At 34.5% G+C, this 16,562-nt stretch overlaps 1 protein-coding gene across 4 annotated transcripts in view; it reads right to left on the bottom strand.

Moving 5' to 3' along the window:
• SLC13A1 (solute carrier family 13 member 1) overlaps nt 1-16,562 on the bottom strand; it is a 76,940-nt gene that overhangs the window by 43,030 nt on the left and 17,348 nt on the right. For 2 of the 4 annotated variants that reach the window (XM_039328332.1, XM_039328335.1), the window contains exons 2-3: nt 14,102-14,180; nt 1,617-1,750 (exon numbers count right to left, since the gene is read on the bottom strand). In XM_039328332.1, the coding sequence (XP_039184266.1) occupies nt 1,617-1,724 (108 nt within the window). In that variant the 5' untranslated portion in view covers nt 1,725-1,750; nt 14,102-14,180. The other 2 variants (XM_039328334.1, XM_039328333.1) reach the window with 2 other exon arrangements.

Genomic DNA, 16,562 nt, shown 5'->3' with positions numbered 1-16,562 from the left:
AAATCAAAACAAGTGGAAGGCAGTTTAAGATATCAAAAAGAGGGAAAGGCTGCTGAGAAAACTCTCCAGAGAATAGGTATTTAGGAGAAGCATGAAGCAAATGCTGCTGTTTCAAAGGAAAATAAAAAATGGTCCAAGAAAGAATATTTGAAGCTTACATGTAACCCTAGGGAAGGTCATTGGCCTTATCTGATATTTGTGTGTGTGTGAATACAAATATTACAGACTAGAATTTAACCAGTTCAGATTCATGAAAATGTCTTCTTTGGGAAAGAATGGTTTGTATGGTGTTCCTCTGCCATACTTTTAAAATTCTGCCTTGTTTGAATGTGGAAACTAGGAATCAGGGTTGGGGATACCCCTGGAATATATGATAGCAATTGTAAAAATGATTTTCATCTTTTTATTTATTTCATTTTATTAAGATGGGATTACTGACATTCCTACTGAATTTTATACTTTCAAAACCCTGTGTAAGTTTTTTTTTCAGTCCTGTTGCCTTAGCTGTAGTTTGAAACTTCCATAGTTCTTAGTATTTTCTATCCACAACTAAACATGTTTTAGCTTTGTGACAAGGTTCACCCAGCACAGTAAGTCAAGGTTTAGTTTAACCATGCTTTATTATTTAAACCACAATTGAGTGGGTTTCTACAAAAACCTGAGTCACAAGCCATGGTTTACAAATATATTGGCTTCAAATACCAACATACTAAACCATAAAGATATAAGTAAGCTGAATTATGCTTTGATGTTGTAGAAACCAATACACAGTGCCAACATCAATTTTATTTCTTCCTTATTTCATTTCCCATCTCTTCTCAACTGTTTTACCATTTTGAAGAACTCAAAAGTTTACATGTTTTCTTCGTTGGCTTAAGAAAGATATTGCCCTTACATAGATTTTGGCATTTTTATCATGATTATTGTAGTTGTTTAGAGCAGTGGTTCTCAACCTATGGGTCGTGACCCCATTTGGGGTCGATCGACCATTTCTCGGGGGTCGCCAAACAAGGCGATCCGCCATTTCCCCCCCGGGGGCGGTACCGTGCATGCGCACCGCGCATGGGGGCGCCGCGCATGGGGGCGCCGCTGCGCATGGGGGTGGCGCCACACATGGGGTGGCGCTGCGCATGGGGGCGGCGCCGTGCATGCGCGGCACGTTTGTGTGACGGGGGTCGCCGTCACACAAACGTTGAGAAGCACTGGTTTAGAGCCTAGTGAATATCCAATGAGGAGCACAAGGAACAAATGAGCAGTAAACCAATTCACAGTCTCTAGGATTTTGTGAGGAGCTGTGATTTCAAAAGATATGAAATACTGTATTTTGATTGATGGCTTCTCGGTTTATCCTTCTCAGTTTATTCTTAATCACATTAAGAAAAAATCAGAAAAAGAGGCTTGATCATTTTCATCTCACATATATTATAACGTTGTACAGAATTTTATCCTGAGATCAGTAGGGCATAAAATATTGGAAGTCAATGATAAAGCCAGGTAAAACAATTCAACATCAATATACAACCCAGCCTTTCCCAATCAATGCAACTGGGTATGCTGGCCACATCAAGCATATCTAAACAGCCCCAAGCTGAAAAAGCTCTGCAGTTCTCACTTACTTTGGTCCTGATGATGAGAGGTAATGGAAGCAGGAGAAGGGGAGTAAAAATAATGAGAAAGAATCGACGGTAGACCCAGAGGTCTCTGAGGTCTCTGATCATCTTCATTGTCCTGGGTTGGTGACTTAGCTTTTCTGTAGAAAAATAATAAAAAAGAAAATTGATTGAGCTTTAAGTAGATGTATCTGATTAATATTTCTCTAAACTGTCACCTTTAGTCCTTGCAACAGAGCTTTGGTCAAGCCAAGTTAAAAATAAACCTTGTTCTTTATTGTTACAGTGTTTACATTAACACATGAGATAAGACATACAGTGAAGACTCTGCATTTGTTCCAAGATAAAACAGTTCCTAAACATATGATGCTGCTTTAATCAAAATTTTCTCTACATTAGAATGGGTCTGAGAAGCTTCTTCATTTAACACTTTAACCAACTTTGAAGAGTGACTGTTCTGAAGCAGAGATTTTACTTGCAACCCTTTAAACCTACCAATCCATAAACATGAAACAATTATTCTAAGCATTTATTTTTGTGTTTACCATTGTTTTAATCTCAGTTTATGAAGTTAACCAAAATAACTGGTTAACCTCATAAACTGAGATTAAAACAGTGGTAAACACAAAAATAAATGCTTAGAATTTGTTTCATATTTATGGATTGGTGGTTCTGAACTGAGACACAATTTAAATGTATGGTTTTTAGATGAGATCCATAGCACCTTATGGAATTTGTAAGGAAAAAGGGGTTTAGAAGAATAGTGTGGCTAAATTATCTAAAGCCAACTTTCTAAATGCTTTGCAAGGACTATGGGCCAGATGTCACTGTGAATTATGCAGAGCAAAGGTAGAGGTGTTAGTTTCCATAGATCTTTAAAGCTTATATTAAGCTGTAAGGAAACAAATTATGAAGATTTATAGGATTTAAGTGAGTGTTCACTGAATCACATTTGTACTTAGTAAATCTTAATTGCCTGGTTCACCAAAGCAATAAAGTGAGGAGAAATGCCTTTGGGGGGGGGGGGCGGTTGACAGCTGCATTTTAAATATATAGCAGGACAAAGTGACAGCATGAAAATCACTATAGTAATTGACCCAGAATTTTGGCCTTTATATTTTTACTTGCTGGGAGGGCTTGATAGTAAATGTGTAGTAAAATTAAACCTAACAGAGGCTTGATACACTTACTTTACAATTATTAATTTTTATTTTTATTTTTAAGTTTTTAAAAACCCAGATGACTTTTAAATGTAGTTTAAATGTTCTGTATTTCTGCTGAAATCATATACTTATCTGGACTTTTATATTCCAGGTCTGATGGTCCTATCCTTTACAAAATAGCAAAAAACTATCCTACAGGAAATTTATATATTTATTATATTTCTAAACCATTCTTCCAGAGGAACCAAAAACAGTTTGCAGGAAAATATTTTTTAAAAGCTTTAAGGAAAATTATTTCAATAAAAAGATTTTAAAAAAACAATACATGCAGAAAATATGTCAAAGCTAATTTGTTAAAATACAGAAAAACAAAATACTGTAATAGGCAGTATTCTGGCTCCCTGAATTATTTGGATGAACAGAACAGAACAAAACAAAACAGAAGAGAATAACCAAGTTAGATGGGATCTTGGAGGTCTTCTAATCCAAGTTCTTGCTCAATTAGGAGACCCTATACCATTTCAAATAAATGGCTGTCCAACCTCTTCTTAAAAACCTCCAATAATGGAGTACCCACAACTTCTGGAGGCAGGTTGTTCCACTGATTGATTGTTATGTTAGGAAATTTCTTCTTATTTCTTGTTGATTCTCTCCTTGATTAGTTTCCATCCATTGCTTCTTGTCCTGCCTTCTGGTGCTTTGCAGAACAGGTTGACGGCCTCTTCTTTGTGGCAGCCCCTCAAATATTGGAACATTGCTATCATGAACTACAGGAAGTTCTCAACGTAGGACCACAATTGAGCCCAAAAGGTACGTTGCTAAATGTTACATTTAAGTGTGTTTTGCCCCCATTTTATGACTTTTCTTGCCACAGTTATTAAGTGAATCATTGCAGTTATTAGTAATTTGGTTGTGAAGTAAATCTGGCTTCCTCATTGACTTTGTTTGTCAGAAGATTGCAAAAGGGGTCATATAACCCTGGGATACTACAACTGTCATAAATATGAACCAGTTGCCAAGCATCCAAATTTTGATTACCTGACCATGGGAAAGTTGCAACAATCGTGTGAAAAATGGTCATAAGTCACTTTTTCTAAGGCCATTGTAACTTTGAATGATCAGTAAATGAACTGTTGTAAGTCAAGGACTACCTGTACAAGGTAGCATATGGGCCTACCACCACAATAGTGGAGTTAATCCCTTAGATAAAACCAAAAGTAAACAAATAGCTTTATAGATCAGTAGATTAGATCAATCCCTATGGGCATTTAATACTATACCTTCTGGATGGATCTTTCAGGGATCATGTTAGTTCGTTAACCCATTTCTGACATAAAGTATCAGAATATAGAATGATGTGAGATGATGCGTGGTAGTTACTTAATTATGAAACCTCTGTATAGGACAGTAAGAAAATGTCCTATAGGCTTCTGTCTAATGCTCATAAAGTCCAATAGCCATAAAAGAACAGATTGGGGTCAATCCCCATTGTACAGGGTTAATACTGATTGTTACATAGGAGGGAGGAATGTAAGATGTATTGTCAGCTTTCACATATTAGGACATATGTTATTTCTTTTATCTAGAGTGCATTAAATAAACCATCATGTCTGTTTCACACCTGGAGCTAAGCCTAAATTATATTTTATGTACCCAAATCACATGGAGGCAAATTACTTATGGGCTTGCTTGTTTGTTATACTTGTACCACTCTGAAATTAAAATGACTTTCACAATCAAAATAGCACAGTGCAATATGCAAAGGAGTAGGTAAGAGCACATAAGATTCTTCCTGTTCAAAGATATTCAGTAGCCACCAAGTTGAATTGAAAATGTAATACATGCAGCCAATTTGTTTATGTGCTAAAGAATATGGTATGCTTTGAAATCTTTCTGTAGCTCCCCTTGTAAATGATAATGGTGTTATTTATAAAGCAAGATATATGTTAGGGCTATTAAATTCAAATTAAATCTGAATAGCAAATGGAAAGCAAGCACTATTTTGCTAAGATAAATCAGTTGTGGTAGCAGGGTAGCAGATAGCTGGTTTAACTTTATGAGTTCTAATTTCCAGGATTACAAAAATATGATGGCTGTAAGTACAATTATAAAATTACTTCTTACTCTACAGTTACAATATAATTGTCCTCTTTCTATAATCTATCCTGTCTACTCATCAAAATATTTAAAAAATCTTAATGCCAAAACTTTCCTTCTTTGTGTGTACAATAATCTTGCTGTAGTTATGTACAAAAACAAAGTTCCATCATTCTTTTCCAACTGTTTGCCATAGAATTCCAAAATAAAAACCTCAATTGTATATTAATCTTTAAAATCCCTGAATTTAAGTATTTGATTCCAAAATTTTCTAGTTTTTTTACACATGCAACAAACATGATAAAATATCCCTTCTTGTTTTTCACATTTCTAACATAAATTTGAAGTGCCTTATAGATGCTAGACAATTTCTTTGATAATGTATATCAATGATACATCATTTTATAAACATGCTCTTTAAGATTATAACATAATATGAATTTTAATATTTTCAGCTGCATATTTTCTCACTGTTCCCTATATATATTATAGACAAAACCTTTAGCCCAACTTATTATTCTGTTTCAAATTTCAATAAAAGTTTATACATCATATTATCTGAAACTAAAATAACATTCTAGGCAAGACATTCATTTTTATCACAGAAATGCTCCTCAGCAATGACAATTATAATTTCTCCCATCTTAATACATCTTTTTATATTTCATTCCATGTTTCAATATAGTTATTGAGCTGTCCAGAGTTGACCTATTGGGGACATGGGAGGCATATAAATTTGATTAATGAAATAAAATATTTTAAAATAACATACAGTACAATTCATATGTGTTATAGTGATATCCAGGCATTTCACTTTTTTCAATTTTGAAACCAATTTTATTCATCAGTTCTGTTTGATCTGTTATTTTCACATTTTTTCTTAATATCTTCCTCTTCTGTTTACTCATCTTGAAACCTGCTAATGCACTAAATTCTTTTAACTAGCTCCTTAATATTTCAGTTCCCTTTAAAATTTCTTCTAGAACCAACACCATGCCATCTGCAAAAGCCCTTAACTAATAAGTTTCTTCTTTTACTCTTTACACTCACAATCCTCTCATCTTTACTTATTTGTCTGGTACTTCAAGAACCAAAATAAACAAGCGGAAAGAGCATAGACAACCTTGTTTTTTCCTTTTTGCATTACAAAGTTTTGTTAAATCTCCATTAACAATTGTGATACTATGTTGAGGATTATCTGCAGTTCTCTCCAAAATTTGTATCTTTCAAATGAGCAAAGAAACTCAATTCAAATTACCAAAGGCCTTCTCTGCATCTAAGAAAATCAGCACAGATTGTTTTTCGTTATGTTTTTCCAAATATTTGAAAATATTTCTAACATTATCCTTTAACTATCTTTTAGGTAAAAAACCACGCTCATCCTCCTGAATAAATTCTTGCAAAATTATATGCAGTCTATCAGTACTATATTGCTTGAGAAAATCTCTGGTCTTGGTGACCGACCCAAATTTGATTTCACATCATTATTCTGGGACACGTATATTTGCCTTCATTCGCAATTGAGAACAACTCGTAATCACGAATCGATAATGATATAGGCCTATAGTTCCTTCTTTAAGTCTTTAAGTCTTCTTTAAATCTTATCCACTTTGGGTACAAATATTACATTAGTGTCTTTCCAACTTTCTGGCATTATTGTGCGTCATATCTATGCTACTGAAAGATCATTCAGATTATGCAATTTAGCGTAAGTTGTCAGCATTTCTTGGTGGCATTCTTTATCAGTTAAGTTCTAAAACACTGACAGCATGGGATTAGACTTTTCTACCAGGCCAATAAAACCATTTGGTTGTGCAAAATAACCATAATTTTCAATATAATATGCAAGTTTCCCCAATCTGATACCCTTCAGAGTTATTGAATTTCAGTTACCATAATTCCCAGTATATAAGGTAATCTCTATTCTATGTTGAGATAGTAATGTTGTTCTGCAGAGAAAGGCTTGAAGCTATGAAAATTCACATCCCATTTGTTTCTTAACTTTTTTGAGCCCTCATAGGGTTGTTCTTGCCTTGGCTATTCATCCATACCCCCCAAAAATACTTCTATTTAGGGGAGGATAAGAAAACTTATACTGTATTCTAGGTAAGATTCACAGATAAAAAAGTAGGAAATAGTTCAGTGTTGGTCCATTCATTTAAAGTTTATTCATTTCTGGCCTTAATTTAAGTAAATTCAGGCAATGTGCACAATGTCAGTTTATTCAGATGGTTTCCTCAGCTTTCCAAGCTACTTTCCTCTTATGAGTCAGCCACACTTCACCTGGCAATCATACCTTGCAGAATCAGCTTGTTTCAGACATCAAACTTTGGATCATCCTGCCAGTTAATCTAGATTGTTTTAATTGTGCTGTAAATGTGCAGCCTCACTGACCCTGGTGCTGATTGCTCTTTGCCAACCATGTCAGCTGATGACATATTGATGAACTTATCATGTTCTCTATACTTGGGGAAGAAAAAGTACAGCAGTGCATACACAGGAGGGGAGTTAATTAATCCTATTAATTGCTATTTCAACCAGGGTAACTATTTGCTTGCACTGCAGTACTTTATAATGTTCCAGACAAGTCAAAGGTTGATAAAATTAATAGCTTAATCTGGTTAACTTTTAAGGATAAATCCAAGCATTGCATAATACATAAATAACTATCCACTTAGATGTCACTGAATCTTCATGTCAAGCTATATTTTATTTTTCTGAGTATCTTTTGGTTTGGAGTTACATTTTTAGAGATAAGCAATCTTGAAGGCTCATGAATCCTTTATAGAATCAACTTCTTTTGGTGATGAGATTAAAAGCTTATCCTCTTGGGGATCTGTCTGAATTTGGCAGCTTAGGCTTCTTAATCAAAGTATTTGGCTCATTCTATAGATTCTAGCCACGTGATCACATATAACTTCTTGGCAATAGCTTCTCAACTGTGGGATTTCTAGTCAGCTAATAATATCCTGGTAAGATAAATTGCTCATTGAAACTCCCAAAAATAGCCAATACACCCATTGTTGGAAAGGGGTGCACCGATGTATCGCTATCACAAAGCAGTAGCACCTTGGCTACAAGAAGGCCCAGACAGGAACCATGACTCTTCATTTTAAGGGTTTGTCAGTTCTTTTGTTGGTTCATCATTCTTTTCCTGGCACTCACCCTGAAGGGTTCAGTGGGTTCTTTGTTTTGTTATGTTGTCTTCTTGTGTTGTCTTCTAATTAATGCATGAGTTGCTTCAGGCTTTCATATCAAGACCTTATTATAGCTTTTAGGTCAGAGAGCATCCTGTTACTACAGTGGAACTTTCCTATAATTTCATCCAGGATTCTGGATTCCGACTTAAAGAGAAAGCTCAGTTTGTTATTATGAGTATGACTTGTAGCAAGTTTTTAAAAGCTGGATATTACCTTTCTGTTTCTTTCCTTCTATTCAGGGAGATGAGATGAAACTTGGGGATCTATCTGAATTTAGCAATTTAGGGGTCCCAAACAGGATCAAGTTGTGGTTTAGAATTCAGATGTACTGTAAAGGCAGCCTGGGACAATAGTTTGAACACAGCCAAACTTCAAAATAATTTGTAAAAATTATCACAAGTATGTTTGGCTACTAGAAATAACACATAAACATTCACATTAAATAAGACCATTCCCCACAAGATTAGGGGATGATTTCTAAAATTAGATTCCTGTTACTCTGATGATATGAAAAATCTAATACTCTGTCTCTATCAATTTAAATTATTGCCAAAATAAATTGGCAATGAAAAAAAAAAGATCTTCCTTATACCTTTTGAGGCCTGAGATAAAGATATCCAGGCTTTTTCTCCTCCCTTCCCAATAGAGTTATTTTAGTAGCTGTCTCAGTGAATGAACTCAGTGATTTATTACATAACAAATCTCTCCACCTAATTTGGATTTAACAGTATTCATTTGGGCTGTCAAAATGTAAAGGAAAATGAATGGATTCCTTTTCATTATGTCTTCCTTCTCTGAGACGCAGAGAGGACTCTTTGTTATAAGATTATAATTTGTGATCATAGAATATAAAAATATAGCATATGGTGGGGAAATGTTAAGCATCAAGATTTTTAGCAATTGTTTCTTAAAATAAATATAGTAGAATTAGAATTTGTGACTAATTTCTAATCAACAATATATTGAGCATACAACTATACAATCTTGATAATTCCTCTGTCCACTTATAGATATTTTTATATTTACGTATCACTTATTTTTAGTCTCCTTTTGGTTGCCTCTTTGCTCTTTTTTCTAGAAAAAAGAATAATAAGTAGTTTTTAAAAATCAAAGGAAAAAATATTCTGTCATCATGGAAAGGGTGACATACCTTAGGGAAAACCAGAAGTACAGAAAGGAATCACTTATTCTATGCAAATAAAAGTGCCTCTGTATATATGATAAGGATGCCTGGAGTTTGCTTGATGCAATATAATAATTACATGGCTTGCATATAGATAATTCTCTGCCAACAAAGTAGATTAACACATCCTGTTCCAGAATTGTTTCTAGAATGATGTAATTAAAAAACTGCCTACTAAATACCATTTTGTGAATATTTGCCTCAGCAATAGTAGTAGTATTATTTCACACCTAACAAACCACTTTTCAGAAGTGCTTGATTTTGCCCACAAACTATATTTACTACATTTTCTCACAGTGAAATGTTACAGACTTGCTTGGTAAATTCACCACATTTCATTTGCATCATGATAAGAATGAATAGTAGCTACTAATAATGGAGCAGAGGTCAACCTTCAGCATAGGAGATGCTGTTTCAACATATTTGCTCATAATATTCACTCAGGTAGAGTCTTTAATCATGAAAAAAACCCAGAGTTACCCTGGGTGGCCAATAAATTTAATAAACAAGCAAACAATGTATTAAACAAACAAACAAACAAATAAATAAATAAATATGTTTCAACATCAATAAATCTATTAATGTGGGTTCCTTGGTGCTCTCTAAGCTTGACTGGTTTTTTGCAGATGTTTCATTAACATCATCAGTGCTAGAAGGGAGTGGGATTTGCTGTCTGTTTATATAGGATAGCTTGCTCTGTCAGTATTGGTGGGAGTATTCTTGGTGGTTAATTAAGTCATTGTTAACTATTGATTGTTTGAGATGGTGGTTCCTTGATAGGGGTATTAATCTTGGTCTTGGTGTCATTTGGGCGATGGTTGATGGTAAGGTGGTGTTGTGGTCTTTTAGCTTTTTGATTGTCTCTTTTGAAAGATATGTAGATGTTGATATTGATTTGTCTTGAGTGCTAGGCTTCCAGGAATTCTCTAGCATTTTTGGACTTGGCTTGATCGGTGATGCTCATAGTTTGGTTAAGTATGGTTAAGTCTGTCCATGTGTTGTGAAATTAAAGAATTTTCATCATATATTCTAACTGCTAGTTGGTACTCATGAAACTGCTCTGCTAGTCTTCTGCCTGTTTGTCCTACATAGAGGCTGTTACAGTCCTTACACTGTATGTTGTGTCTATACTGTATGTAATTTCTTCTGGAGTACCTGGACCACAAAACTTCCTTGCCAACAATCAACAGATAAGCAGAGATTTCTAATTTCTCTGAAGAAATTACTCAACATTTTGATGACATCATTTGGCCAAACTTAAGCATATGATCCTACTGCCTTGCAAAGAGAAAACCATTTTTTTTACATAAATTCCAATGGATGATTTTTGAAACTACACCATGGCATTGTTTATATACATGAAAGCCAGGTGGGTAGTTTTGGGTCAATAACTCTCAGCCCAATTTACTTCTCAGGGTTGTTGTGGGAAAAAGGAGCATTAGATATGTTTTCTGCTCTGAATTATTTATGAAAATATTAAAGGTGGGATTAAAAACAAAACAAAAAACAAAACAAAACAAAGATTGGTTTATATTTATTTTGAGTTTTTGTTTTTGAGCTGCCATTATTGTTCTCTCCATTTCTTTTTAAAATATTCCAGATTTCAGTTATAACCATATCAGATTTTGATCTGTTTTTCCTTCACTATCAAGCATACAGTATGCTGGCCATGGGTTGGTTTGCTTTTCCAGCAAATCTTGAATTTTAATTATGTCTTTCTTGAATTCTGATTGGTTTTTGCTTTCTTCAGTAGACTTTTTTTATATAAGCTTCCGTAAGTATAGCTTGCATATTTTTTTGTGAAATAATTATTCAGACTGTTCAGACAAATTTTATTTTCCATTGTCCTCTATTGGTAGCATTTCCAGGTATATATAATATGTGAAGGATGTGATGTATTGTCATTAGTTTCCTTGCTTTCTAATCAAGTTTTCCAAGTCTGCCTGGATCCAGCCAGTCATCTTGTAGTAGATCTAATTACTGTTCAAGTATTTATTGACTTAACAATATTTCCAACATTTAGTTTAGATTTTAATTTTTAGGACTGCTTCATATACATTTATCTAGTAGCCATTATAATTTGATTGATCAATAATTAGTAACTTCTATTAATTCTAAGCTTTTGCATCGTACTTCAGATGCCAGGTGTCTCACAGCATTTCCATTCATTAGGTGTAGGCCATCTTCTTTTATAATCATGCCACTTTTAAATGCCAAACTAGGAAATTTATCCAGTCTGAATTTCATTCCTATGTCTTCACTAAGTATATGGAGAATGTCTAACAGAGATTCACTGTCAGCTTTTGATTTACTGTGTAGTTTTAGATAATCCATATAAAGAAATAGTTCATTTTGAGACTTTGTTTTGTACCTTGGTATACACCATCATTGCCCATATGAGTTTCTTTGAGATATGCATTGTTTTGTTTTTATTTTTACTAAGTCTCCCTCCTTTACCATAAAGTTTGTTTCCTATGAAGACATTAACATTTCCAGGAATTTTCTAATATTCTGCTTATTCTAAAAAGTTCCAAACATTTTCAAAACCAAGGAGCTAGGGTTTTTTTTTTTTTTTTTCTTTTTAAGGATAATTTTGTGAATCAGTATCTAGCCTTTCATGCCATATGAATCTTTGCAAATCTCTTTTTGTTCCACTAAGAAAACTGTACTTGGGTTCAAAGAAGCAAACCATAGATTTGCTGTGATTCTAGTAAATAGTTTGAATGTTATAGCCAGGCAAGTTATAAACCTTTAGTTTTCAGGTGTCATTTCCTCTCCCTTGGTTTTTACTACAACTTTTCTCCCAAATGCCATCTACTGTTCATTGTTGTTTGCAAAAGGCCATTCAAGTATGTTGATAGCCTGCAGCGTAGGCTTCTCAGATGTTTAATCCATAAGCCATGTAGATCATCTTTTTCTGGGTTATTTCTCAATCTTTCTGACCCGCATTTCTGTGTTTATCACATCTTCCATTTTCTTTAATTATCCCCCCCTCCCCTTTGTGAACGATCATGCTTTTTTCTTGTGTTTTCCCTTGAAATGTTCTAATATTCATTTCTTTTTCTTTATCAGGATTTGAAGGTCCTTTGAATATTTTATGATCATCTCCTAAATGTTTACAGGACAAATATTGATTAATTCCATGATGTTTTGTTTGATTTTTTTTCATATCATTCATATCATTGAATTACCACAACTTATTAATTTACATATTCTGAGATTTCTACAATGGACTTGGTAGCAAAGATAGTATAGATAATATATCATCTTATGAGGTTAAGCTCATGCTTTTCATTTTTGACAGAGGCTTGCTTTATACCCTTCAGATTGCTCAAATATGTCCTTTTTAAAAACTTTTGGTTTCAAATGAATTTTCCACTATGACTTTCCCTTAATAAATGCCTTTGGCTTCCTTATATTCCTTATTCCGTTGTTTCATGAGCAGTGGTGTATATTAATTGGTTTTTTTTCTTTGATAGATTCTGTTGGAATTGCTTGGAGTGCCATATTGATATGCAGAAGTCAGTCCAAGTCTTTTGTTTGTATGTATTTTAGTTGTAGTAATTGTATTCTTTCTGCTTCTTTCATTTGATTTTTTTTTTGTTTTCTTAGTCAGTTCTATTTGCTGATTAGTTAGCTGTAAAGCTTCTATTTCCCAACCTGTCAGTTGTTCTTATAGATCTAAATTATATTCTTCTACATTTCTGCAATTCCATTTAAAATTATCTATAATTTTTGTTTGTTTAGACAGCAAAAATTATTAATTGCTTTCTGCTCAATTACTTCCAACTCAGTGTCAGAGAAAATCTTGCTTTCCAGAATCCATTATGAATTCATTAACATTATACAGTAAAGGTTGAATCTGAGAATTTCTGTTTCCAAACTTGTAAATTTACTTTTGGAATCCCCTGTTTTGGTAGTCAATATTGGTAGTAACATTCAATGATCTATTTTTTTTTTCAGTTTTGTCATTTTTTTCATGTCTGTTTATCTTCCAGTTGCTTTGCAATTTGTTGTCCAGCACAGAGACAATGCAAGGATACAAATGTTCCCTCTTGGCACTACTACAAATAAGCTTGCAGCATGAATTTTCTTTCACTTCTGGCATATTTGTTAAATGTGATATCATTTATAGAAACTTACACTGATAATTTAAAATAATCCATTAGTTTCTATATCAGCAGTTCTTTTAAAGTCTAATCCAGGATTCTTCAAAGTGATGGGTATTAACCTCCAAGCATCAATGGGACTATCCTTTATTATTTTAACTTGTTATTCATAGTACTATTAGTTAAAGTGATATTCATTATTTCTATATAAAAAGGGAATTTATTACCAATCTGAAACTTCATGAAGGGATCAATGAGCTGAAAAGTTTGGGGACCCCTGGTCTAATTTAAGTTTATATCAGGTTCCAAAAACCAAAAAGAACATGGTATGATTCTTCCAGGATATTTATTTATTGTTACACACACCTATAGAAAGAATCTTGCCAAACTGAAGCTGATTATTCCCTACATTAGACATATATTCTGGAAACCATTAGGGAGGAGCTGTCTCCACCCTCTTTCTGTCTTACAAACTATGTGAACTGAGTTGCTTCTTATTGCTCTGGAAAACAGCTTCTTCCTATCTTACTTTTGCACAGTGTTTGCAGAGTGAAAGATTTCTTATCCATTTTCATCAGAATTCCACTCTTTCTCCCATCATTTGTGATCAAACAAATTTAAAAGGACAAACAACTCACACATTGGTCGATTCAGATGTAGAATGAGGCAAAAGGGGAGATAGATAGGAAAGAATGCAGTATATCTTTAATCAGGACCAGGTTCAGAAAACTGTACTTGCTTGAATGTGTAGTTTCCAGTCCTTCATCCCATCTGATGGCAGGACAAGAGGCAATGGATGGAAACTAATCAACCTAGAACTGAGAAGAAATTTCCAGATGGTTAGAACAATTAACCAGTGGAACAGCCTGCCTCCGGAAGTTGTGAATGCTCCAGCACTGCAAGTTTTTAAGAAGAGATTGGACAACCATTTGTCTGAAATGGTATAGGGTTTCCTGCCTGAGCAGGGGGTTGGACTAGAAGGCCTCCAAGGTCCCTTCCAACTCATGTTATGTAACCTTACATTACGTTACGTTATGTTATTTAATTGGTTTCATTCAGATACCAAACTATATTCTCTTCAAGTACTAGACAGTTGGGAAGGTAGCAGCCAACTTGGTGGAGAAGACCAATGATCTCCAGAGGTCAGTATTCTGTCCACTGACAATGATCAGGCAAATGTTAGTGGGAAATGAACATGCATGTCATGATGGCAATATATAATCAGTATTTGGAAATACAAATGTATTAATCTATTATCTTCAACATTACAGATTGCAGGACTGGTTGCTTTGGCTAGATGCCCATGCTGACTACTCCCGTCATGATTTATGTAATCTTTCTTCAAAGAAGTTAATTATTGAAGTTAATTATTATCACATTATTCATTCCTGGTCAGGTTAATTGTGTGTTTCAGAGAGCTAGAGTTTCTCCTGGGAGCAGGAGTAGCCATTCCAAAAGCAGATCTTATGGATGGAGAAGCCTGGCTTTCCATGCTCCAAATCCCCTCATATTATTGAAATAAAAGCTCAGTTCACATCCCCCTAAATTAGGCCTTCCATTTCTGGTTTGCCCAAAAATAATAATAATAATAATAATAATCAAATGGTCACTAATGGCAACAAAGAATTAGTTTTATCTACCTCTTGCTGCTGGCTAGTGGTTATTTGGAATTTTCAGCTCCTGTCTACAGCCCTAATCTGAATCCACACAGGGTCGTCTTGTTGCAGATTTTATAGGAGTGCTTCCTTACCACTTGGTGGAGGACACATGCATTCAGCAAATACATTCAGGATTGTGCTAAACTAACGGGATATTTCTAAACTGCTATAGTGACTTGAATCGAAGACTAGTTTTTATCCCCTTGGTTTACCTTTATAGTGGAAAGGTTGTCTTAGAGTTGCTGAAAATATAATAATGTAAGCAGATGATTTCCACTGGAAGTTTTCAAGAAGAGACTGAACACCTATTTGTTTGGAATGGTACAAAATGTCCTACCATGGGCAGGGTGGTTCACTTTATTTACTGATCCAATAAGTAGGATTTTGATATCTTTCTAAATAACTTTATGCCTTTAGAGGGCAAACTAACTTTTTTAAAAAAAAAACAACAGTATAAGTAGGATAGATGTCACCTCTGAACATGATATAACTTTCTTTTTGTTTGATAAAGAGAAACTGGAAACTGGACTGGCATAAATCAGATAGAAGTACAGATCTATATTTACAGATTTGCTTAAAATAAATATTTCTGTGTTCAGCATGGGGCTTGTTCTAATATAAGTGAATAAACAATTGTAAAAGTGTTTCTTAAGTTCATTTCCACATTAGTGAATACTGAGACTTGAAATGCCTGGTTAAACCAGATGCAAGTGGCAGAAGCTGGGTAAAATTCCATTTTCCTGCTTTTATAGTTGTTATGTCATGACTTTGCCTAATAAGTTACCTACCTACCTGTCTTTAGGCCTATTTGATCATCATGCTTTTTTTTCAACAATTGGAGACAGCAGATTATTAACAGATGGCAAACACTAAAGCAAAAACAGTAATTTGTGGTAAGAAAGAAAGAAAAGAAAGAAAAGGAAGGAAGGAAGGAAGGAAGGAAGGAAGGAAGGAAGGAAGGAAGGAAGGAAGAAAGAAAGAAAGAAAGAAAGAAAGAGTAACTAAATAGTTGAAAGTAACTGTGATATAGAAGTTTCTATCAAGTCTCAGGCAAAAAATGATTGACTAAATCTAGGAAGGGTAACAGGTAGTCCTCACTTAATGTCTGCCCAGTTTAGTGACTATTTGAAGTTATGATGGCACTGAAAAAGTAATGTTACAATCTGTCCTTCCACTTACAATTGTTTTGGCATCCCCCCACCCATTAGATTCCAGCACTTTGTAACCAGCAGGAATTTGCGACTGTCACATTGTCCTGTGATCATGCATTTGCCATTTGTATGTTTTACAGCCAGATTAAAACAAACAGAGTCAATGGAGAAGCCAGCAATAAAATTGCAAGTCACAGTCACATGATGTCTCACTTAACAACCATGGCAGAAGTGAAGCTGTAAGCCTGTCACAATCATGTGTGATGTCCTGCTTAATGATCACGTTGCTTAGCAATGGACTTGCCTATCCCAATTGTGGTTGTTAAGTGCGGACTACCTATATCAGGGATGTCAAACTCAATTTCATTGAGGGCTGCATCAGCATTGCAAT

Source organism: Crotalus tigris, unplaced genomic scaffold, assembly GCF_016545835.1.
Source record: "Crotalus tigris isolate CLP2741 ecotype Arizona unplaced genomic scaffold, ASM1654583v1 scf7180000024375.2447938, whole genome shotgun sequence".
Classification (NCBI taxonomy): domain Eukaryota; kingdom Metazoa; phylum Chordata; class Lepidosauria; order Squamata; family Viperidae; genus Crotalus; species Crotalus tigris.
Note: the sequence above shows the minus strand (reverse complement) of the source record. Positions and strands in the feature narration are given on the sequence as shown.